This window comes from Triticum urartu, chromosome 5A (assembly GCF_056163025.1).
Source record: "Triticum urartu cultivar PI428250 chromosome 5A, HENAU_Tu73, whole genome shotgun sequence".
NCBI lineage: Eukaryota > Viridiplantae > Streptophyta > Magnoliopsida > Poales > Poaceae > Triticum > Triticum urartu.
Window position 1 is genome coordinate 26,045,732 of NC_141877.1, and position 25,507 is coordinate 26,071,238.

The 25,507-nt window shown below is 47.2% G+C and overlaps 2 protein-coding genes and 1 pseudogene across 3 annotated transcripts; 2 read left to right on the plus strand and 1 right to left on the minus strand.

Moving 5' to 3' along the window:
* The first annotated feature begins 1,243 nt into the window (after nt 1–1,243).
* LOC125507304 (disease resistance protein RGA2-like) lies at nt 1,244–5,834 on the plus strand (annotated as a pseudogene). Its single transcript, XR_015603847.1, has 4 exons — nt 1,244–4,843; nt 4,951–5,151; nt 5,259–5,357; nt 5,442–5,834. The product of XR_015603847.1 is annotated as a disease resistance protein RGA2-like (transcript).
* Nucleotides 5,835–6,034: 200 nt separating this feature from the next.
* Nucleotides 6,035–7,203, minus strand: LOC125507307 (uncharacterized). Its single transcript, XM_048671929.2, has one exon. The coding sequence runs from the start codon at nt 7,017–7,019 to the stop codon at nt 6,408–6,410; it is 612 nt and encodes a 203-aa protein (XP_048527886.2). The 5' UTR covers nt 7,020–7,203; the 3' UTR covers nt 6,035–6,407.
* A 117-nt stretch (nt 7,204–7,320) lies between these two features.
* LOC147967700 (uncharacterized) lies at nt 7,321–10,078 on the plus strand. Its single transcript, XM_087523219.1, has 2 exons — nt 7,321–7,357; nt 8,058–10,078. Exons 1-2 carry the CDS (start codon nt 7,321–7,323, stop codon nt 10,076–10,078), a joined length of 2,058 nt encoding a protein of 685 aa, XP_087379345.1.
* The last annotated feature ends 15,429 nt before the right edge of the window (nt 10,079–25,507 follow it).

The following is a 25,507-nucleotide window of genomic DNA, read 5'->3' on the forward strand; positions in this document are numbered from 1 at the left end:
CACCTGAGCTCTCCAAGCCGAGGCCCTCGGTGCAGAGGCCAAGGTGGCGGTGGCAGAGGAGGAGGTGGTGGTGGGGCAGGTGGCGGAGCGATGACCGTTGAACTTGAGCATTGTCTGACGATAGTCCTGGCCATGGGCAGCCCGGCCTGGTCGGCCCGACCCGGCCTTGTCCATGGGCCGGGCTCGGGCCTAGGTTTTGAGCCACCGGACCCGTCATTTTTGTCGTTTAAGGAAAAGGCCCGACTCGTGGCCTGAGGCCCGACGGGCTTTTAGCATGATGGGCTGAGCTCGGGCTCGATTTTTAGGCCTGACAGTCGGGCCAGGCCGGGCTCGGGCCTGGTTTTTTTGCGTCGGGCTTTAGTTGGCCCGGCCCGAGAGATGGCCAGGTATAGCTGACGGCAAGACGTTTGGTTTCCGTAGATTGTTTCTGTAAGCGTATCATTTTCGTTCTATAAGGGGCTAGACGAGCAAATAAGTTTTTCGCGGGGCTATAGATGCACTTAAGTAAGTCGTAAAAGGGGCCATTTAGGGCATGTACAATGGTGGCATATGGATACATATATTTTATGATAAAAAGTAATTTGAGGCATCTACATTAATTTTTTCTCTCCAATGCAAACTATTATTAGTGGGCCTCATTAAAAAATAGAAAATAAAGACTCTAATATACATGCATCTCTACTTTTCACTCCAACTTTTTCAGCTTTTGTCACCGGACCACAAATTTTCTTTTCAAGCACCTGCCTCCTGAAGAGGATCCCGCTTCCCATTCCTTATCTGAACCTGCTTTACGTCATATCCGATCCTACATGACATATGAGGCATCACCTTGAAGCTATGCATTGTACATGCCCTTATATAGGTGGGGGTGGTTGGTGGAGATATGACGAGCGGCGACAAAGCCTCGCCTAACGATGAACGGGACGCGGTCGACCGACGTACGACGGGCCCACGGGCAGTGTGTTCCACTTGCACACTTTCTCTGAAGGGAAAATTTTGTTTTTGCCACTCTAGTTTTTGCCAACTTTGTTTATGCCACTTTATTCTCTGAACGAAATCTCATCCCCAATTCCCCTCCTCCCCACCTCACTGCTTCATCTCATCTCTGAGTTGCCTCTCGATCTCGGGGCCTCACAAAATCTCCTAGAATGATTGCTACTGCCGGGCGGCGCTTCAGTAATCAGTAGCTACTGCTAGCAAGACCTGAGCGTAGTAGGTACATCCATTTCTGAGACAAGTAATTCCCAACGGAGGAAGTAGTAGAAGCTCTGCTTCTGCCGGTGGTACGCATCACGGCCGGCAAGGCGGCCGACGCGCTCGTCCAGGGCGTGGCCGGCATGTGGGGCGTCGACGCCGACCGCCGCAAGCTGGAGCGCCAGCTGCTGGCCGTCCAGTGCAAGCTGGCCGACGCGGAGCTCAAGAGCGGGGTCAACCCGGCCGTCCGGCGGTGGATCAAGGACCTGCGGACCGCCGCCTACCAGGCCGACGACGTCCTCGACGACTTCCACCACGAGGCGCTGCGCCGCGAAGCCCGGATCGGCGAGTCGGCCGCCCGCAAGGTGCTCGGCTATTTCACGCTGCCGCACAACCCGCTTCTGTTCCGTCTCGCAATGAGCTGGAGGCTGAACAGTGTCCTCAAAAAGATCGATCTGCTTGTCGCGGAGATGAACAGTTTCGGCCTGGAGAACCATGCCGAGGCGCCGCATGCTGTTCTTTGCCGGCAGACGCACTCGGCAATCGACGACCCTGCGCAGATCTTCGGCAGAGATCTCGACAAGGAGGCGGTGGTGAACCTGTTGCTCGGCCAGCAAGATCATCAGAAAGTGCAGGTCCTGCCCGTCTTTGGGATGGGTGGTCTGGGCAAGACCACGCTTGCCAAGATGGTGTACAACGACCCCAAGGTCCAGCAACATTTTCAGTTACTCATGTGGCACTGTGCGTCGGACAGCTTCGAGACCGCCGCCCTTGTGAAGTCCATCATCGAGTTGGCTACGAGAGGGAGATGCGACATTCCAGACACAGTCGAGCTGCTGCGAGGGAGGCTTCAGGAGGTCATTGGCTGGAAAAGGTTTCTGCTTGTTCTTGACGATGTCTGGAATGAAGAACAGCGAAAGTGGGAGGATAGCCTGAAATCAGCGTTGTGTTCCGTCGGCGGTTCCGGAAGCGTTATAATCGTCACGACTCGGAGCCCACGAGCAGCGTCTATAATGGGCACGCTTCAAACCCATGAGCTGGCACATCTGAGTGAACAACACTCATGGGAATTGTTCTCAAAGAAAGCATTTAAGGGAAATGTGCGAGAGCAGGCAGAGTTGATGTCGATCGGCAAGCGTATCGTCAGCAAATGCAAGGGGCACCCTCTTGCTCTGAGTGCAATGGGGGGTTTGATGTGTTCAAAAGGACGGGCCTGGGAATGGGAGGCCATTGCAGAAAGCAATATTGGGGATAGTGTTGCAGGCAAACAAGAAATCATATCCATACTCAAATTGAGCTACCAACACTTATCCTCTGAAATGAAGCAATGCTTTGCCTTCTGCGCCGTCTTCTCCAAGAACAGTGAGATGGAAAAAAGCATGTTGATCCAACTATGGATGGCCAATGGGTTTATTCAAGAAGAGGGAATGATGGATTTGGAGCAGAAAGGCGAATTTGTTTTCAACGAGTTGGTTTGGAGATCCTTCCTTCAGGATGTGGAAGTGAAACCATTTGATGGCCCAGCTTCAAGGCATGGTTTGGTTGGATGTGGGATGCATGATTTAATGCATGACCTAGCAAAACATGTTACGGGTGAATGCGCAACTATGCAAGAGTTGATTCAGAAGAAAGCATATGTAGAAGATGTCTTTCACATGAAAATATCATCGGATGAATTGGAACAAAGCAACGGATTACTGAAAAATAAGGAATCTCTCCGAACTTTGTTAGCACCGTCATCATCACATAAGGATCTCAGCAAGTTAAGGCTGACGTCGTTAAGAGCATTATGTTGTCGTGGCCTTCATATCCGTCAACCCATAAAGACAAAGCATTTGCGATATCTTGACCTGTCTCACTCTGAAATTGTTACATTGCCAGATTCGGTATGCATGTTGTACAACTTACAGTCGCTGAGGCTCAATCATTGCCACAAGCTCCGATATTTACCTGAAGGCATCAGAAGCATGAAAAAACTTCACCATCTCTATCTTTTTGAGTGTGATAAACTGGAGCGGATGCCCCCAAAGATTAGTCAACTAAGCAACCTGCACACGCTAACATCGTTTGTTGTGGGCACTGGAGATGGTTGTGGAATTGATCAACTCAAAGATCTAAAATACCTTAGCCACCGGTTGGAACTATACAATTTGATAAAAATAGAGAGTGTGGTGGATGCAAAAGAAGCCAAACTCTATCAGAAAAAAAAATCTAACTGAACTGTCGCTATGCTGGGGTCGTCGAAAATATCACGGGCCTCAAGATGATGTTGGTAACATGGAAGAAGTATTGGAGGCTCTTGCACCTCATAGTGAGATCAAAGTATTGGAGATACATGGTTATGGTGGCACTAAATTCTCATCATGGATGATGCACTCTCCGATGTGCCAGTGCCTAAGAAAACTCATAATCTTCAACTGCCCAAAATGCAAACATCTCCCATCCGCACCGCTGTTGGTCTCCCTCGAGTATTTGTCCTTAGGTTACATGGATAGCCTGACCATGATATGCAAGGACACTGATGTGGAGGTTGAAGGATGCAATGCATCTCGTCAGATCTTCCCAAAGCTAAAAAGAATGTTCTTAGAAAACTTACCAGAGTTGGAGAGATGGACAGAAAACAGTACTGCAGGGGAACCTCCTCATAGCTTGGTGATGTTTCCTCTGCTTGAAGAGCTAAGTATGTATGCCTGTCCGAAGGTTGCAAGTGTTCCGAGCAGCCCAGTTATAGAGAAGCTGCGGATAATGGAATGTTACAGCCTTCCAATCAGCTCAATCGCTCATCTGACAACGCTCTCTGAGCTTGAGTTTGGTGGAGAATTAATTCGTTCTGCAAGCATGCCTTTGGGCTCTTGGCTATCCCTCGTGAAATTAAGTGTTAGCTCACTGGGTGATATGATGCTGCCTCCAGGGGACCAGCAAAGCCATAGGCCCTTGGAAACCCTTCGGAGTATGTGGCTATCCGGTCCCAATTGCTTTGAAACGACATCCACTTTGTCAAAATCGCACCTGCTGAGGCTCTGGGAGTGCTTTGCCTTTGTTGAAGAATTGTGCATTTCTGGGTGCGACGAACTTGTCCACTGGCCGACGGAGGAGCTCCGGAACCTGGCTCGTCTCCGTTTTCTGCGCATTAGCTTCTGTGTTAAGCTCAAGGGGAAGGGCTCGCCGTCTGATGAAATCCTTCCGCCGCCCCAGCTGGAGATGTTAAGCATTCACAACTGTAGCAGCTTACGGTATATTCCCGAGGTGGCTGCATCCCTTGATGAATTAGTGATAGGAGAATGCACGTGTTTGATCGCGCTGCCTTCAAATCTATCCAAGCTGAGGGTGCTCCGGATTCAGGGCTGCAGTGGCTTGAAAACTTTGCCGGATGGCCTCACCTCTCTTGAGCAGCTGACAATCGAGAGGTGTACAGGGATAGAAAAATTCCCGCAGGACCTCCTCCAACGGCTCCCAGCACTCAAGTCCTTGAAGATAGTTGGTTGCCCCAACTTGCAAAGACATTGCAGACAAGGTGGGGAGTATTTCCACTTGATTTCCTCTATTCCACATAAGGACATTCCAGCAGCAGAAACTGAGTCTGGCAGGATGAACCAGACGTTTTTAAAGAGGTTAATGCCCTCCTGCTGACTCTCAGGTCTCAACTGAGGTGCGTTTGCTCTCTTCTGTTATCTACACTCTTTTGTGCTTCCTTGTGTGTACTTGATTCAATGATTTGTGAATACCTGGAGCTTATTGTTTGTTCTACTTCTGCAGCAGTGTAGGATGAATGCGGTGTTGTGGTTTCATGAAGAAAGGAGCTAAGAGCCAAAGACCGACCTTGTCATCCATGCCTTGGTAGTAATTTGGTTTCCAGAGACTGCAAGCAGGGGGCAGAGATATTGTCCTATCCCACTGCTATTGGCTCTGAACCCCAGGATATGAACCTGGATTCCCGTGAACACTGGCGCTAACTTGGTACTGTTATTTGTTCCGTTGTATTTCTGTAATATTTATTCTATTTCTAAAAGGTTCTACCAGTTGGCTCAACAGTTTAGTGAGTCACCTTTAAGTATGCCCAACAGGTTTCCCTTGTTGCTTCTCACCGGATAGGAAGGGAAACTGTTGAGAGACTGAGCATGGCAAAAGCACTATAAAGTTCTATGGGAATTCGTTCATCGCAGGTAATCCAGCTTGAGTGTGTACTCTTAAATTACAGAGGAAGGTGCAACAATAGAAGCATGATTGATATGTCTGTGCATATGCAGGGCCAACTGAAGAAATCATCAAGCTTGCAAATGACGAAGACGAGGAGGTGCTTGCAGCAGAGTTCGACTTGGACGAGGTCAATTCCTGATCTATACAGCGTGCTGTTGGGGTATATTCAGGGACATGCGTCCTGATCTATACAAAAGTGCTGTTGACGTTGGATGGCAAGACATCATCATCATCCTAGGTTCCACTTTTATGAAGAGGACATGAGCTCCACAATACTGGGAGAACACCAAACGGTAGATCTTCGTGTCTAGCTTCGCCCTGCATTAATAGTGATCAGCCTCTGCGTTTCCAGCATGGTGTTTTCCCACCAATATAACATCAATAAGATACTGTCATGCGATGATGTGAGCGGAAACGAAATATTTGAATGAAATCAATATAATAAGAATGCATCACTGCTTCCCAGTTTTTCAAACATTTTTGACAGTTAGTGTTTTTAATCACTTGCTAAAAATGAAGAGGTGGATGATAATTGGCAGAATCAGCATCTTTGACCCCCAAGATACCCTTTGCTTTGGTTGTAATGTAGACCTGTGAACCAACTGTCACATGTGTTGTATTCCTTTTTCATCAAACCAAGTCGATGCAGGGTCCTTGTGAGCCTAGAGTGCTTTGCAGCCTGTACACACGCTCATCCTTAGCTGTGGAGCATCATTGCGACTACGTCGAGGACAAACGCGTCTTTCTCTTGCTGATTCTTGGAACTGAATCCTTGACCCGTGCATCTGCTTCTTCTTGGACAGAAAAAGAAGTAGCAGTATATCGACGATGGATGCAAAAAACTGACCAATTTTGTTGCGATATTTACATCTCTTTAGGAAGGGCACTGCCATGGCCATGGCACTCTTAGGATTCTTTGACGATATAATAACTCAAAACTTATTAAACCAAGAAAACCAAAACCCTGTTCTGTTCTGTTGGTTCTTCTCCTTGGAGTGCTCTTGCAATCTGCTATGCTAGTTGTTGCATTCCTCCTCCTGATCATCATCAGCAAGATGGTGATGTTCCTCCGGCTCCGGGTGTGCAAAGTGGAGCTTGAGGCGGCCGTCCTCCCGGCAGGCGTGGAGCAGCTCCCGCGACGGTATCCTCACCTCCCGCAGCACCAGCCGGCCGCCCCCGCGCTGCGCCCTCAGGTACTGCCACGGCTTCCCAGCCGCGCCGATCACCGATATCGGCGGCGGGAACACCCTTTTCCTCGCCGGCATCAGCGCCCCTAGCTCCTGGTCGCCCTGCTTGCAGTCTTGAATGTCGTCGTCGGCCACGATGTCGCCGAGGTCGAGGTCGCCCGAGCTCTCGGAGCTCTCCGAGCCGAGGCCCTCGGTGCAGAGGCCGGGGTGGCGAGACGCTGCCGCCTTGGAGCTGGCGTGGCCCGAATGGAGATGGAAAGAAGGAGGCGGCGGCGGAGGAGGAGGAGGAGGTGGAGGCATGACGAGGCCGTGGATGATGGGATAGTGGTCGTGGATGACGGGACGGTGGTGGCCGCCGTCGTCGAACGGGCCCATCGCCTGCGCCGGCGCCGGCGGCACCAGGCCGCCGTCGTAGCCGTAGGCGCATGCCGTCGCGGCCATGCGCGCGCGCGTACGTGGTGAGGTGAAGACGTCAAGTGGAACGCCGGAACTCAAACTCTCCTCTCTGACTCTGTTGGCGCGTCGCAACTTGCTGCAAGTCGATGTGGTCCGTCCGTCCGTCCGTCCGTGGGTGAATTATAGGGGCGGGCAGATACGGGATGGGGGCCAGCTGCTGTCACGAGTGGGGAGGGGAGGGCGGTGGCGGGCGGCTCCGTGCCCGTCATGATAATGCTATCGCCTTGGGCTACCGTGTTGGGCCGCGAGACGCAGATACGTACTGCTTTGCTGCGGCCCCGGCATCATGGTGTGGTCTCATTCTCAACGGCTCCCGTTCGCATGTATTTTCGGCTGCACAATCGTGCGGCACCCGTAGATGATTGATCGGTAGCCGCATCACGCAAGTGTGTAGGAGGTATGGGCATGATACCGGTCCTCCGGCGGCCCCTCGTTTCTAGCGGCGCAAGCAACATCTGGTGTAGTAGTGTACCCAGGTTGCTTTTCAACAGCTGTCCCGAAATACTACATTCCCTTTATCTATTTTGATGATTAATATTTCCGGATGGGCAGGTTTTTTCGGACGGAGGGAGTGTAGTATTTCCCGGACCAAGGGAGTACTACTTATCATGCTCATGGATCATGGATGCCAGATTTCGCTCTAGCTTACCTAACTTCAGGTTTAGCTCCTCATCTTAAGGCTCCAACTGCTGACTACGGTTTATCGCCAAAAAATGAACGGTTGGCTAATTTATTTATTTTTTTGAAATGAAAGGGGTTTCCCCCGCACCAAATTTTTATTAAGCCAAGGCAGAAAGTATCAAAGTAACGCGTCCACACAATTTACAAGGCCTCGGCGCAAGCCAAAAGTAGCTGCAGCAGAATTATAAAGCTTGCAAGTTTTTTCACCTACGGATACATACATGAGGGGAATACTCGATTAGATGAACATGTAAGAACACAAAATAAGAAGAGTATGCCCCCATGCACTCGAAGCTAGACCCAGGCGATTCTAAGAAATCCCCCTCACCGATGATCGAGCAGACTTAAACACCGGACAAGAAGAGGGCCGCGGCGCCTCGGCTTCAGGCCAGGCCAACACGACTACGGCGGCAGGCGCGGTAGGACGTCCTGCCCAGGGCGGTGGTGGAGGACGGGGTGCTTCAATCCCTCCCAGGCCGACGGCAACGGGACCGGTGGCATCTGCTACACTGCCTCGCGCCGGGACTGCTCGAGGCACCCAGCCTACCGAGCGTCAGGGGACCGTCGCTTCCAAGCACCAGCCGGATGACATGGCGCAGCCACCGGCAGCCAAGGGACTGGCCCTAGGAAGGGGTCGTGGCGGGCAAGGGCATGACGGATACACTGGTTACAACAGAGATTCTCAGAACTACAACCGCTACAGTCAGTGGGGAGATGACGGATATGATGCTTATGGTGAGGGGCTGCACCGTGGATCTTCCTCCAGTGGTGGCCGTGGTTACAACCGGTATAATCCTGATAACACTGGACATTTTCAAGGGCCACCTGGTAATTTTGTGGAAGGTGCCGTCGGACCGAATGATCGCTTCCGAGGTGGTTATCGTCGCGGTGGGAGAGGGAGACGACCTCCACCACCTCGTCAATACCCACCACCACCATTGCCGGTTGCGGAGATGCCTTCGGAGGAGCTTGAGCATGCAGCTGAGGGGGTGGGAGACACACCCACGTTACCCGCGGTGGCACTAGACACGGTTCGGGCTCTCGCAGCAGTGAATGTTCCGGTGAATACAGGAGGTGTTAAGCCTAAGTATGGTACGTCTGATAAAGGGCCGGATAAAGCGGAGGGCGAAAAGCTCTCTAAATGGGCAATTAAAAAGAAAAAGTTGCCCTGTTATAGATGTGGTGAACCGGGTCATTTTGTAGCAGAGTGTACAAATGAGCTTTGTGTTTACTGCCTCCGTTCCCAGCATGTGACCGGGGAATGCCCTCTCCTTTCCGGTCCTAAGCCTGGCATTAATATATTTGGGGTCTGCTGTAAGGAGTTGATGTTCTTTGAGACCCCGGAGGTGGATCCTTTACCACAGATGATTGAGAGTTCCTTCCCGGCAGTCATCAGAGTCACTAATGGACAGTTGACCGAGGCGCAGATCGTCAGACAACTACGTGAGCTTGTGCCGGGTAATTATCAGTGGCACCTGGAGAAGTTAGAAGGTCAGTCTTATAAGGGTGACTTTCCCACTAAAGAGGATCAGATGCATGTTCTTAAGTGGGGTTTATGCAGAGTTACGAGCACAAACATTGTTATCGCTTTCGATGAGTGGAAGCAGGAGGATCCCAAGGGTACACCTTTGGAGAAGGTGTGGGTTCGTTTTTTTGGGGTTCCACCTAAATATGTAAAACATTTTCCGATTGCTTGGAGTTTGGGTGGTTTGATTGGTAAGACAGAAAAGGTGGATATGCCTTTCACTCGTGCACAAAACGCGGCGAGGCTTTTGGTCAGTGTTGTGAGCGTTGAGCGCATACCAGATGTAGTCAGATGGACACATGCTGGAGTTACTTACCTCTTAGAGCTTGAGATTGAGGATACTGCAGTTTCAGAGGCTGGAGATGGCACACAAGACATGGATACTACGGAGGGGGGCGGCGCACCCGGGGACCAGGAGAAGGGGCCCGATGACACTATGCCGGAGTCGGACAAGGGGCCTGCTACATATTCTGATAAGGTAGACAGTTCTACCAAAGAGACGCCCTCGTCCACCACTCCGATGAACACGCTTTGTTTTGGTTCTTTTGTATCGAGGTCCGTGCCTAGCCGGTTATGGAGCACTAGGGTCGAGACAGATGACCCGATAGAGCTTGAGCTTCCACCAGTGCCGAGTTTAGTCGGCAAGGTGACGACCATGGAGCCTACTTCCGGGGCGATGGTGGGTTCTGTTGGGATGGCCGTGGTTTTGGGAGACCCTGGGCAGGAGGTCCACCACACCCACATACCACTGCCAGACCTTTCGCCGGCGGGAGGGGCGCCTGGAAAGGAGATCCACGGCGTGCTTCCCAATTCCACATCTCCGGTCGAGTTGGGGTGATATGCGGGCAGGAGTCCCGTGTTGTAGCCCCTCTGCAGCTTGGCACCGAGCAGGGCGGCCGAGGTACAACGACTACCACGGGTGATAAGGGGGACGAGATTTGTGAGCAGGCGGCTCCAAGGTCCTCTGTCCCCTTGTCACCCACACCGGCAGTTCCCTCCATCACGCCTCTTCCTCCTTCACCGACGTTACGGGAGGGGCGTGGGAGTCCTGACCGCACCCCGCGCGAGAGGACCATAGAGGAGCTCATCGCTTTTGGTGGGATTACGGATCCGGTGTCGACTGGCAGGCGTGTCAGCAACCGGATCCAGGGACAGCCGGATGCAGATGACTTTCAGCTAGCGCGGGCCAAGAGGGCTTCCATGCTTCGTCATGCCGGGACTACTGCAGGTATGTCATTTGATATACGTTGTTCAATTTTACATTTTTCTGAGAATGAGTTAGTTGATAAGGCAAACGACTTAGGCATTTCTTTGGGGTCAAATGATACCGAGGTCGTCAAATCCGTCAGTGATCTTCTAGACATGGAAGCGGAGAGGGCTTCTGAGATCATTCGTAATCTTGCCGCTATCCAACCTATGAATGACAATGACATGAATAGTTTAGGAATTACTGATCTTGCAAATATCTGCAACAACCTTTTGCCTAGTGTCGATATTGAAGATGAGGAGGAAGTTGAGACCACAGATGCAGTAGCGCCTCTCCTGATAGAGGAGGCAGTGTCTGTTATTGATGATAATATCGTTCCACAGGGTGTTGGGGAGAAGCCCAAACGACCCTGGAAGCGAAAAATTTATCCTACTTCGGCGATACGCAGAAGTGCTAGAGTTAAGCTTAAGAAAAGAAATTCCATGATGACTTATGAAAGGACTCTTTTGGAATAGCAGAGGTCTAGCAGACTTGGCTAAACAGAGATTCTTAGCAGAGACAACATTAGAGCATCATCTAGATTTTATAGCACTTTTGGAAACTGGACGAGATAATTTCACATCCCAATTCCTTCAATGTTGGAAATATGCCCTAGAGGCAATAATAAATTGGTTATTATTATATTTCCTTGTTCATGATAATCGTTTATTATCCATGCTAGAATTGTATTGATAGGAAACTCAGATACATGTGTGGATACATAGACAACACCATGTCCCTAGTAAGCCTCTAGTTGACTAGCTCGTTGATCAATAGATGGTTATGGTTTCCTGACCATGGACATTGGATGTCGTTGATAACGGGATCACATCATTAGGAGAATGATGTGATGGACAAGACCCAATCCTAAGCCTAGCACAAGATCATGTAGTTCGTATGCTAAAGCTTTTCTAATGTCAGGTATCATTTCCTTAGACCATGAGATCGTGCAACTCCCGGATACCGTAGGAGTGCTTTGGGTGTGCCAAACGTCACAACGTAACTGGGTGGCTATAAAGGTACACTACAGGTATCTCCGAAAGTGTCTGTTGGGTTGGCACGAATCGAGACTGGGATTTGTCACTCTGTGTAAACGGAGAGGTATCTCTGGGCCCACTCGGTAGGACATCATCATAATGTGCACAATGTGATCAAGGATTTGATCACGGGATGATGTGTTACGGAACGAGTAAAGAGACTTGCCGGTAACGAGATTGAACAAGGTATCGGGATACCGACGATCAAATCTCGGGCAAGTATCGTACCGCTAGACAAAGGGAATTGTATACGGGATTGATTAAGTCCTTGACATCGTGGTTCATCCGATGAGATCATCATGGAGCATGTGGGAGCCAACATGGGTATCCAGATCCCGCTGTTGGTTATTGACCGGAGAGATGTCTCGGTCATGTCTGCATGTTTCCCGAACCCGTAGGGTCTACACACTTAAGGTTCGATGACGCTAGGGTTATAGGGAAAGTATGTACGCGGTTACCGAATGTTGTTCGGAGTCCCGGATGAGATCCCGGACGTCACGAGGAGTTCCGGAATGGTCCGGAGGTAAAGATTGATATATAGGAAGTATGGTTTTGGCCACCGGAAGTGTTCCGGGCATCACCGGTAGTGTACCGGGACCACCGAAGGGGTCCGAGGGGTCCACCAGGTGGGGCCACCAGCCCCGGAGGCCTACATGGGCCAATGGTGGGAAGGGACCAGCCCCTAGGTGGGCTGGGGCGCCTCCCACCAAGGCCCAAGGCGCCTCCAAGAGGGGAAGGGGGCAAACCCTAGGGCAGATGGGCCCTAAGGCCCACCCCAGGTGCGCCTCCCCCTCTCCCCCTTGTGGCCGCCACCCAGATGGGATCTGGGGGCTGCCGCCACCCCTAGGGAGGGAACCCTAGGTGGGGGCGCAGCCCTTCCCCTCCCCCTATATATACTTGAGGTTTTGGGGCTACCTAACACACGCGATTCAATCTCCCTGTTGGCGCAGCCCTACCCCTCTTCCTCCTCGTCTCTCGTAGTGCTTGGCGAAGCCCTGCTGGAGTCCCGCGCTCCTCCACCACCACCACGCCGTCGTGCTGCTGCTGGATGGAGTCTTCCCCAACCTCTCCTTCTCCCCTTGCTGGATCAAGGCGTAGGAGACGTCACCGGGCTGTACGTGTGTTGAACGCGGAGGTGCCGTCCGTTCGGCACTAGGATCATCGGTGATTTGGATCACAACGAGTACGACTCCATCAACCCCGTTCACTTGAACGCTTCCGCTTAGCGATCTAAAAGGGTATGTAGATGCACTCTCCTTCCCTCGTTGCTAGATTACTCCATAGATTGATCTTGGTGATGCGTAGAAAATTTTGAATTTCTGCTACGTTCCCCAACAGTGGCATCGTGAGCTAGGTCTATGCGTAGTTTCTATGCACGAGTAGAACACAAAGCAGTTGTGGGCGTCGATATTGTCAATTTACTTGCCGTTACTAGTCTTATCTTGATTCGGCGGCATCGTGGGATGAAGCGGCCCGGACTGACCTTACACGTACTCTTACGTGAGACTGGTTCCACCGACTGACATGCACTAGTTGCATAAGGTGGCTGGCGGGTGTCTGTCTCTCCCACTTTAGTCGGATCGGATTCGATGAACAGGGTCCTTATGAAGGGTAAATAGAAATTGGCAATTCACGTTGTGGTTTTGGCGTAGGTAAGAAACGTTCTTGCTAGAAACCTATAGCAGCCACGTAAAAAACTTGCAACAACAATTAGAGGACGTCTAACTTGTTTTTGCAGCAAGTGTTTTGTGATGTGATATGGCCAAAGGATGTGATGAATGATATATATGTGATGTATGAGATCATGTTATTGTAATAGGAATCACAACTTGCATGTCGATGAGTATGACAACCGGCAGGAGCCATAGGAGTTATCCTTATTTTTTGTATGACCTGCGTGTCATTGAGAAACGCCATGTAAATTACTTTTATTGCTAACTGTTAGCTGTAGTAGTAGAAGTAATAGTTGGCGAGACAACTTCATGAAGACACGATGATGGATATCATGATGATGGAGATCATGGTGTCATGCCGGTGACAACGATGATCATGGAGCCCCGAAGATGGAGATCAAAAGGAGCAAAATGATATTGGCCATATCATGTCACTTTTTGATTGCATGTGATGTTTATCATGTTTTTGCATCTTATTTGCTTAGAACGACGGTAGTAAATAAGATGATCCCTCATTAAAATTTCAACAAAGTGTTCCCCCTAACTGTGCACCGTTGCGAAGCACCACGTGATGATCGGGTGTGATAGATTCTAACGTTCGAATACAACGGGTGTTGACGAGCCTAGCATGTACAGACATGGCCTCGGGACACATGCGAAACACTTAGGTTGACTTGACGAGCCTAGCATGTACAGACATGGCCTCGGAACACGGAAGACCGAAAGGTCGAACATGAGTCGTATAGAAGATACGATCAACATGAAGATGTTCACCGATGTTGACTAGTCCGTCTCACGTGATGATCGGACACGGCCTAGTTGACTCGGATCATGTAATCACTTAGATGACTAGAGGGATGTCTATCTGAGTGGGAGTTCATAAGATGAACTTAATTATCCTGAACATAGTCAAAAGGTCTTCGCAAATTATGTCGTGGCTCGCGCTTCAGTTCTACTGTTTAGATATGTTCCTGGAGAAAATTTAGTTGAAAGTTGATAGTAGCAATTATGCGGACTAGGTCCGTAAACTGAGGATTGTCCTCATTGCTTCATAGAAGGCTTGTGTCCTTAATGCACCGCTCAGTGTGCTGAACCTCGAACGTCGTCTGTGGATGTTGCGAACATCTGACATACATATTTTGATAACTACGTGATAGTTCAGTTAAACGGTTTAGAGTTGAGGCACCGAAGACGTTTTGAAACGTCGCGAAACATATGAGATGTTTCGAGGGCTGAAATTGGGATTTCAGGCTCGTGCCCATGTCAAGAGGTATAAGACCTCCGACGATTTTCTTAGCCTGCAAACTAAGGGAGAAAAGCTCAATTGTTGAGCTTGTGCTTAGATTGTCTGAGTACAACAATCATTTGAATCGAGTGGGAGTTGATCTTCCAGATGAGATAGTGATGTTTCTCCGAACTCATTACCACCAAGCTGCTAGAGCTTCGTGATGAACTATAATGTATCAGGGACATATATGATGATCCTTGAGATATTCACGATGTTTGACACCACAAAAGTAGAAATCAAGAAGGAGCATCAATTGTTGATGGTTGGTGAAACCACTAGTTTCAAGAAGGGCAAGGGCAAGAAGGGATACTTCATGAAACGGCAAATCAGCTGCTGCTCTAGTGAAGAAACCCAAGGTTGAACCCAAACCCGAGACTAAGTGCTTCTGTAATAAGGGGAACAGCCACTGGAGCAGAATTACCCTCGATACTTGGTAGATGAGAAGGCTGGCAAGGTCGATAGAAGTATATTGGATATACATTGTGTTAATGTGTACTTTACTAGTACTCCTAGTAGCACCATGGTATTAGATACCGGTTCGGTTGCTAAGTGTTAGTAAACTCGAAATAAAAGGCTGCGGAGTAAACGGAGACTAGCTAAAGGTGAGCTGGCGATATGTGTTGGAAGTTTTTCCCAAGCTTGATGTGATCAAGCATCGCACGCTCCCTCTACCATCGAGATTGGTGTTTGTGTTGAGCATAGACATGATTGGATTATGTCTATCGCAATACGGTTATTCATTTAAGGAGAATAATGGTTACTCTATTTATTTGAATAATACCTTCAATGGTCTTGCACCTAAAATGAATGGTTTATTGAATCTCGATCGTAGTGATACACATGTTCATGCCAAAAGATATAAGATAGTAATGATAGTACCACCTACTTGTGGACTGCCACGTAAGTCATATCGGTATAAAACGCATGAAGAAGCTCCATGTTGATGGATCTTTGGGCTCACTCGTTTTTGAAAAGTTTGAGACATGCGAACCATGTCTATTGGTGTATATGCATGAAGAAACTCCATGTAAATGGACCGTTTGGACTCACTTGATTTTGAATCACTTGAGACATGCAAATCATACCACATGGGCAAGATGACTAAAAGCCTCGTTTTCAGTAAAATGGAACTAGAAAGCAACTTGTTGGAAGTAATACATTTTGATGTGTGCAGTCCAATGAGTGCTGAGGCATGTAGTGGATATCGTTATGTTCTTACTTCACAGATGATTTGAGTAGATGTTGAGTATATTTACTTGATGAATCACGAGTCTGAATTATTGAAAGGTTCAAGTAATTTCAGGGTGAAGGTGAGAGATCGTCGTGACAAGAGGATAAAATATCTATGATATGATCATAGAGATGAATATCTGAATTACGAGTTTGGCACAGAATTAAGACATTGTGGAAATTGTTTCACAACTAATACAGCCTGAAACACCATAGTATGATGGTGTGTCCGAACATCATAACTGCACCCTATTGGATATGATGCATACCATGATGTCTCTTATTGAATTACCACGATAGTTTATGGGTTAGGCATTAGAGACAACCACATTCACTTTAAATAGGGCACCATGTAATTCCGATGAGATGACACCGTATGAACTATGGTTTAGAGAAACCTAAGCTGTCATTTGTTAAAAGGTTTGGGGCTGCGACGCTTATGTGAAAAGTTTTAGGCTGACAAGCTCGAACCCAAAGCGAATAAATGCATCTTCATAGGACACCCAAAACAGTTGGGTGTACCTCCTGTCTCAGATCCGAAAGCAATAAGGGATTGTTTCTAGAATTGGGTCCTTTCCCGAGGAAAAGTTTCTCTCGAAAGAATTGAGTGGGAGGATGGTGGAGACTTGATGAGGTTATTGAACCGTCTCTTCAACTAGTGTGTGGCAGGGCACAGGGAGTTGTTCCTGCGGCACCTACACCAATTGAAGTGGAAGCTTATGATAGTGATCATGAAACTTCAGATCAAGTCACTGCCAAACCTCATGGGATGACAAGGATGCATACTACTTCAGAATGGTACGTAATCCTGTCTTGGAAGTCATGTTGCTAGACAACAATGAACCTACGAGCTATGGAGAAGCGATGGTGGGCCTGGATTCCAAAATGGCTCGAGGCCATATAATCCGAGAGAGGATCCATATATGAAAACAAAGTGTAGACTTTGGAAGAACTACTTGATGGTCGTAAGGCTGTTAGGTACATATGGATTTTAAAAGGAAGACGGACAATGATGGTAAGTATCACCATTAAGAAAGCTCGACTTGTCGTTAAGATGTTTTCCGACAAGTTCAAGGAGTTGACTACGATGAGACTTTCTCACTCGTAGCGATGCTAAGAGTCTGTTGGAATTATATTAGCGATTACTGCATTATTTACGAAATCTTGCAGATAGGATGTCAAAACATTGTTTCCTCGACGATTTTCTTGAGGAAAGGTTGTATGTGATACAACCGGAAGGTTTTGTCAATCCTGAAAGATGCTAACAAGTATGCAAAGCTCCAGCAATCCTTCTAAGGACTGGAGTAAGCATCTCGGAGTTGGAATGTATGCTTTGATGAGATGATCAAAGTTTTTGGGTGTATACAGAGTTTATGAGAAACTTGTATTTCCAAAGAAGTGAGTGGGAGCACTATAGAATTTCTGATGAGTATATGTTGTTGACATATTGTTGATCAGAAATGACGTAGAATTTCTAGAAAGCATATAGAGTTATTTGGAAAGTGTTTTTCAATGGAAAGCCTGGATTAAGCTACTTGAACATTGAGCATCAAGATCTATAAGGATAGATCAAAACGCTTAATGGTACTTTCAAATGAGCACATACCTTGACATGATCTTGAAGGTGTTCAAGATGGATCAGTCAAAGAAGGAGTTCTTGCCTGAGTTGTAAGGTATGAAGTTAAGACTTAAAGCTCGACCACGGCAGAAGAAAGAGGAAGGACGAAGGTCGTCCCCTATGTTTTTGTCATAGGCTCCATACAGTATGCCATGCTGAGTACCACACCTGATGTGTGCCTTGCCACATATTTGGCAAGAGGGTACAAAGGTGATCTAGGAGTAGATCACCAGATAGCGGTCTAAATTATCCTTAGAGGAATAAGGATGTGTTTCTCGGTTATGGAGGTGATAAAGAGTTCGACGAAAAGAGTTACGTCGATGCAAGCTTAACACCTATCCGGATAGCTCTGAGTAGAGATACCGGATACGTATAATGGAGCAACAATTTAGAATAGCTCCAAGTAGAACAGTTATTTGAAATGGCTCCAAATGTAGCGTAGTAGTTGCATCTACAAGATGACATAGAAATTTGCGAAGTACATACGGATCTGAATGTTGCAGACCCGTTGACTGAAATCTCTCTCACAAGCATAACATGATCAAACCCAGAACTCTTTGGGTGTTAGTCACATGGGGATGTGACCTTGAGTGTTAATCACATATCGATGTGAACTGGATTATTGACTCTAGTGCAAGTGGGAGACTGTTGGAAATATGCCCTAGAGGCAATAATAAATTGGTTATTATTATATTTCCTTGTTCATGATAATCGTTTATTATCCATGCTAGAATTGTATTGATAGGAAACTCAGATACATGTGTGGATACATAGACAACACCATGTCCCTAGTAAGCCTCTAGTTGACTAGCTCGTTGATCAATAGATGGTTACGGTTTCCTGATCATGGACATTGGATGTCGTTGATAACGGGATCACATCATTAGGAGAATGATGTGATGGACAAGACCCAATCCTAAGCCTAGCACAAGATCATGTAGTTCGTATGCTAAAGCTTTTCTAATGTCAAGTATCATTTCCTTAGACCATGAGATTGTGCAACTCCCGGATACCGTAGGAGTGCTTTGGGTGTGCCAAACGTCACAACGTAACTGGGTGGCTATAAAGGTACACTACAGGTATCTCTGAAAGTGTCTATTGGGTTGGCATGAATCGAGACTGGGATTTGTCACTCCGTGTAAACGGAGAGGTATCTCTGGGCCCACTCGGTAGGACATCATCATAATGTGCACAATGTGATCAAGGAGTTGATCACGGGATGATGTGTTACGGAACGAGTAAAGAGACTTGCCGGTAACAAGATTGAACAAGGTATCAGGATACCGACGATCGAATCTCGGGCAAGTATCGTACCGCTAGACAAAGGGAATTGTATACGGGATTGATTAAGTCCTTGACATCGTGGTTCATCCGATGAGATCATCATGGAGCATGTGGGAGCCAACATGGGTATCCAGATCCCGCTGTTGGTTATTGACCGGAGAGATGTCTCGGTCATGTCTGCATGTTTCCCGAACCCGTAGGGTCTACACACTTAAGGTTCGATGATGCTAGGGTTATAGGGAAAGTATGTACGCGGTTACCGAATGTTGTTCGGAGTCCCGGATGAGATCCCGGACGTCACGAGGAGTTCCGGAATGGTCCGGAGGTAAAGATTGATATATAGGAAGTATGGTTTTGGCCACCGGAAGTGTTCCGGGCATCACCGGTAGTGTACCGGGACCACTGGAGGGGTCCGAGGGGTCCACTAGGTGGGGCCACCAGCCCCGGAGGCCTACATGGGCCAATGGTGGGAAGGGACCAGCCCCTAGGTGGGCTGGGGCGCCTCCTACCAAGGCCCAAGGCGCCTCCAAGAGGGGAAGGGGGCAAACCCTAGGGCAGATGGGCCCTAAGGCCCACCCCAGGTGCGCCTCCCCCTCTCCCCCTTGTGGCCGCCACCCAGATGGGATCTGGGGGCTGCCGCCACCCCTAGGGAGGGAACCCTAGGTGGGGGCGCAGCCCCTCCCCTCCCCCTATATATACTTGAGGTTTTGGGGCTACCTAACACACGCGATTCAATCTCCCTGTTGGCGCAGCCCTACCCCTCTTCCTCCTCGTCTCTCGTAGTGCTTGGCGAAGCCCTGCTGGAGTCTCGCGCTCCTCCACCACCACCAGCCGTCGTGCTGCTGCTGGATGGAGTCTTCCCCAACCTCTCCTTCTCCCCTTGCTGGATCAAGGCGTAGGAGACGTCACCGGGCTGTACATGTGTTGAACGCGGAGGTGCCGTCCGTTCGGCACTAGGATCATCGGTGATTTGGATCACGACGAGTACGACTCCATCAACCCCGTTCACTTGAACGCTTCCGCTTAGCAATCTACAAGGGTATGTAGATGCACTCTCCTTCCCTCGTTGCTAGATTACTCCATAGATTGATCTTGGTGATGCGTAGAAAATTTTGAATTTCTGCTACGTTCCCCAACATTCAAACCCTCTCAAGTGGTATCGATTTTGATTGGCACATCTTACCACCTAGAGGAAGATCCGGCGGGATTTTACTAGGAGTACGGTGCGAGACGCTCGAGGTACTTAATGTAGTGCAGGGAGACTTTTTAGTTAAATTCAGGGTGAGATCGAAATTGGTCGGGTTCCAATGGTCATTAGTTGTGGTTTATGGGGCAGCGCAACCTGAATTTAAACCTGATTTTCTTGCCGATTTAGTGCGGATTTGTGGAGACGAAAATCTGCCACTACTAGTCGGGGGGATTTTAATATAATCTGGAGAAGAGAAGAAAAGAATAATGACAATTTCGATGGACGGTGGTCTATGATGTTTAACATGATTATCGAGAGTCTTAATCTGAGAGAAATTGAGCTCACCGGTAGACAGTTCACATGGGCCAACTCGCTACCTGTTCCCACTTATGAAAAGCTGGACAGGGTACTTGCTAGTGTGGAATGGGAACAAAAATATCCGTTGGTGTCAGTTCATGCGATGCAAAGAACGATCTCGGATCATACACCACTCTTCTTAGATTCGGGAGAGGCTACCCATGTTGCAAACAAAAATACCTTCTCCTTCGGGCAAAGCTGGTTTGAGCGAGAAGGATTTATGGAGATGATTGCACGTGAATGGGCTAAGCCGGTTATGGGAAGGACACATGTTGAGAGATGGCAAAATAAGATTAGACACTTACGACAATTTCTGAGAGGATGGGCCAGGAATGAGAGCGGGATTTATAAGCAGAAAAAAGAACGTCTAACGCAACTCATTGAGGCACTCGATGTAAAGGCTGAAACCACTCTTCTCTCAGTTTATGAACATCGAACCAAGTCTGAAGCTGAGCAAGGCCTACGTGCTCTCCTGAGAGAGGAGGAGCTCAAGTGGGCGTTGCGTGCGAAAACGCTTAAGGTTGTCCAAGGGGACGACAACACACAATTCTTCCATATGGTTGCAAATGGTAAACATAGGAAGAAGAAAATCATACAGCTGGAACAGGACGAGGGAACAATAGTGGGGCATGATAATTTAAAATCGTATATCTCCAACTATTATAAAAGTCTGTTCGGACCTCCCAATACTTCCACGGTGTCTCTTGATGAGTCTGTGATTGATGATATACCTCAATTACAGGCAACGGAGAATGATGTTCTCTCTGCACCATTTACTGAAAAAGAAGTCCATTTGGCCATAACTCAAATGAAGCCGAATAAAGCACCGGGACCAGATGGGTTTCCAGCTGAATTCTATAAGAAATGTTGGCACATCATTAAATATGATCTTATGCCTATGTTTCATGATTTTTTCGAAGGCCATTTGGAGTTGTCTCATCTAAATTTTGGTACGATAACGTTATTACCGAAGAAGGAGGCGGTCCGGATAGAACAATTTCGACCCATTTGCCTGCTGAATGTGAGTTTCAAAATCTTCACAAAGGTTGGAACCAATAGATTGACAAAAATTGCTCACTCGGTGATTCAACCTAGTCAGACAGCTTTCATGCCGGGACGACACATACTCGAAGGAGTAGTTGTCTTACATGAAACTCTTCATGAGATTCACTCGAAGAAACTAGATGGGGTTATCTTAAAAGTAGATTTCGAGAAGGCTTATGATAAGGTAAAATGGCCTTTTCTTCAGCAGGCAATGCGCATGAAAGGTTTTAGTGAAACCTGGAGGCACCAGGTGGATACTCAAGTCCAGAAGGGTAGTGTCGGAATTAAGGTGAACGATGACATTGGTCACTATTTCCAGACGCATAAGGGGCTGCGACAAGGGGATTCCATGTCACCCCTTCTGTTCAATATTGTGGCAGATATGTTGGCCATCATTATTGGCAGGGCCAAGCAACATGGGCATGTAGAGGGTCTAGTTCCTCATCTGGTTGATGGAGGGGTGTCCATTCTACAATATGCTGATGACACTATCCTTTTCATGGAACATGACATGGCTAAGGCACGTAATATGAAACTTATCTTATGTCTATTCGAACAATTGTCTGGCTTAAAGATCAATTTCCATAAGAGCGAGGTGTTCTGTTTTGGGAAGGCAAAAGACAAGGAACACACTTACAGACAATTGTTTGGATGCGAGTTAGGTGCCTTACCATTCAGTTACTTGGGTATTCCGATTCATCACCGTAAATTATCTAATAAAGAATGGAAAGTAATTGAAGAACGAATCAAAAAAAACTCAGCTGCTGGAAGGGCAAGTTGATGTCATATGGGGGCCGATTAGTTCTGATCAACTCAGTACTAACGAGCATGCCAATGTTTTTACTTTCGTTCTTCGAAATTCCGAAAGGGGTCCGAAAGCGACGTGATTTCTTTAGATCTCGATTCTTTTGGCAGTCTGATGAGGCCAAGAGGAAATACCGTCTCGCGCGTTGGGATATCCTTTGTCGACCTAAAGACCAAGGGGGTCTCGGTATTGAGAACTTGGAAATTAAGAATAAATGTCTTATGAGCAAATGGTTGTACAGGTTAGGGACAGAGCCGGAGGGCATGTGGTCTCAAATCCTGCGCAATAAGTACTTGCACTCGAAAACGCTAGCACAGACTACCATCAGACCAACTGATTCACCGTTCTGGAAGGGACTTATGCGAACGAAGGATCTGTTCTTTCGTAGGGTCAAATTCTTGGTTGGCAACGGGATGTCAACGAGATTTTGGGAGGATACATGGTTAGGAGAGACACCCTTGGCCTTACAATATCCTACCCTTTACAATATTGTGCAACATAAGGAAGATTACATAGGTATCGTCCTTCAAACTATTCCCTTGAATATCCAGTTCAGACGTACGTTAGTAGGTGCGAGATGGACAGCCTGGTTGCACTTGGTCCGGAGATTGATTGAAGTTCGACTCTCCGACGTGCCGGATTCTACACAATGGAAGTTAACTAAAAATGGGATATTTACGGTGAAATCCTTTTATACGGATTTGATTAATTCTGGCCCCCTCTCAAGGTCACTTCATATATGGAAGGTTAAGGTTCCTTTGCGGATTAAAATTTTCATGTGGTTTGTCTATAAGCAAGTTATACTCACAAAGGACAACTTAATTAAGAGGCGATGGGTAGGCAACTCGCGGTGTTATTTTTGTGCTCAAGATGAGACAATACAACATTTACTCATTGAATGCCCACTTGCCAAATTACTGTGGAGAACGATTCATATAGCTTTTGATATTAATCCCCCAATAGATATTGCGTCTTTGTTTGGGACGTGGTTGGTTGGAGTTGAACAGATCACGGCGGCTCGTATTCGGATTGGAATATGTGCGCTATTATGGGCTATATGGAACTGCAGAAACGATATAATTTTTAACAGACAACACAACTTAACTTTTTTGCAGGTTATCTTCAGAGCTACAGCTTGGATCCGTACGTGGTCCTTACTCACTCCTATGGACTCCAGGGAGCCTTTGGTTACTGGGTGCAACCAGTGGGAGATGGTGGCTCGGGCTATATTCAACCGGTTCGGATGGCGTTCACATAACAGGATAGAGGGCTAGAGAGCTTGTCCTTATTATCACCGTGTCGGTTGTTTGTTTTAGGCCCTTTCTATGTTTTGCTCCGTTTGCGAGCTGTAAGACCTTTATGATGATACTTCTTGCATTTTTAATAAAAGGGGCCGCATGCATCATCATGATGCAGAGGCCGGGGGTATACCTCCATTTCCAAAAAAAGAAGAGCACCCTGCGCGTCTGAACACAGTATCTTCCATTGCATTATCAGTGAGCCCACCAAGTCCAGGACACACACATGCCTCGCCATTTTCGCCTCTGGAAGACAAAATCATTTCGAAGCAACCATAAGCCCCACAAGGTTGCAGAAGTAACCAAATTAACATCTTCAATTTTTTAAGATTATGTAGAGGTTTTAAGGATTCAAAAGAGCCAACCATGCGGACGCCATCTGAAGCCATTGCTCCGGAATCCACGTCCAGACCACCACCGTCCGTCCACATCATGGAGCACCAACCCCGAGAGGAGGAAAGAAGGGTGTCTCCTTCCCTTCCTAGCCTGGCATCAGTCACGGGATCTGGGTCGATGCCCCCCACAGTAGGGGGCGTCCACACTTGCGTTCCCAGGCAGTCTAGGTGGACCGGGGAGGGGGGGGGGACACAACCCCGTGACTCCCGACGGCCGCCGCGGCTCGCGCGGTGCCTCAACCGTGGTCACCGGCACCGATCCGCATGACAGGATATTGAAGACCCGACCATCACCAGCACTGACCACCGCACCCACGCGGGCACCACTCAGGCCAAGCCCAATCTCACCTACCCGGTGCATCCGCATCGACCCACCCCGAGCCCAAACCTAGCACACCCGAGGTGTCTTACCCTCGTTGGAGGGATGCGTACGTGTTATATAGCAGGGGGGCTTATCCCTGAATATGCATACAAGATCGTTGGAGTTACATTCTTTTTTTTTGCTGGCGTTTGTGTTGTTTTGGGCTGTTTTTTTCAATGAGCACATATTTGGCTCAATCGATTCTTCAACGGGCCAAAGTGCATTCATGTGCGCTATAGCCTTTGCTCTTTGCTCTTTGCTCTTTTATTTTATTTCTTTTGTTTTCCCTTCTTTATTAGTTGGTGTTAATGTTTTCTTTTGTGGGTATTTTTTGGATGTTGGGTGACTGTAAATATATGCACACAAATACTATAAAATATGTAGCAAAATTTATTATTATATGATTATTCTTTTTATATTACAAAAAGTGCAATTTCGGGGTAAAATTGCGTGCAAGGTTTTTTGTTCCACTATCATATGCTTATTTTGCGTATATAGAAAAACGCAATAAATTGTGAGCAAAATTTCTCATTATATTATTTTATTGTTTTCACCTTTTCCTTCTTAAAGGGTAATACCAATGGCAATAATTCATTCATTCTTATAAAATATATTTTTATTTTTTGTGTGTAGGTATACGTGTACTTACTAAATAATATATGTTTAAATTATAGTAGAATACAAAAGTTGCAGTATTATATGCTTATTATTTATGTGCAATTCTAGTGCAACATTGTGTGCTTAAAGTTTTTTATTTTCTTTCTTCTGAAAGGGTTTCATTCTTCCTTAGAAAACTTCACTATTTTCATTTTGCTTTATTATATTATATTTTATTTTGTGTTACTTTTCATATTTTTTTTGTAAGGGTAATACCGATATCACTAATCCATTACTTTTTTGAAACACTCTCCCCCATTTTTTTGTTATTATATGCTCCTTTCTGCATATTATAAACATACAATTTATGTGTAAATTGTGTGTAAATTTTGTCATTATTTGTTTTAGTTTTTCATTTAAAGTTTTTAAAAGGGTAATACCAATCCCACAAACTAATTCCTTTTTAGAAAACTTCCTTTTTTGCATAAATTCCACTCCTGTATGTTTACTCTTGTACACATTGCACAAAAGCGTAATTTTTCTGTAAATTGCATGCAATTTTTTCCCATTATTTTGTGCATTAACTAATTCACTCTCCATTAGAAAACCTTTTTTTTCATCAACGGGCTGTTGTTTTGCGTCGGCCCAAGAACTGTTGTGGGCTTCTATTGGTTTGGGCTGTTCTCCACAAAATCGACTGATTCTAAATTTGGGCCAGTCAATTCTGTTTGTCCGTTTGATCTAAAATTAAGGGCTGATCCAAAAATCGGCTCACCATAATTCATTTTAAGTCGACTAGCCAGCCCCATTATCATACACGACATTCTTAAGAGAAGACTCAAGTC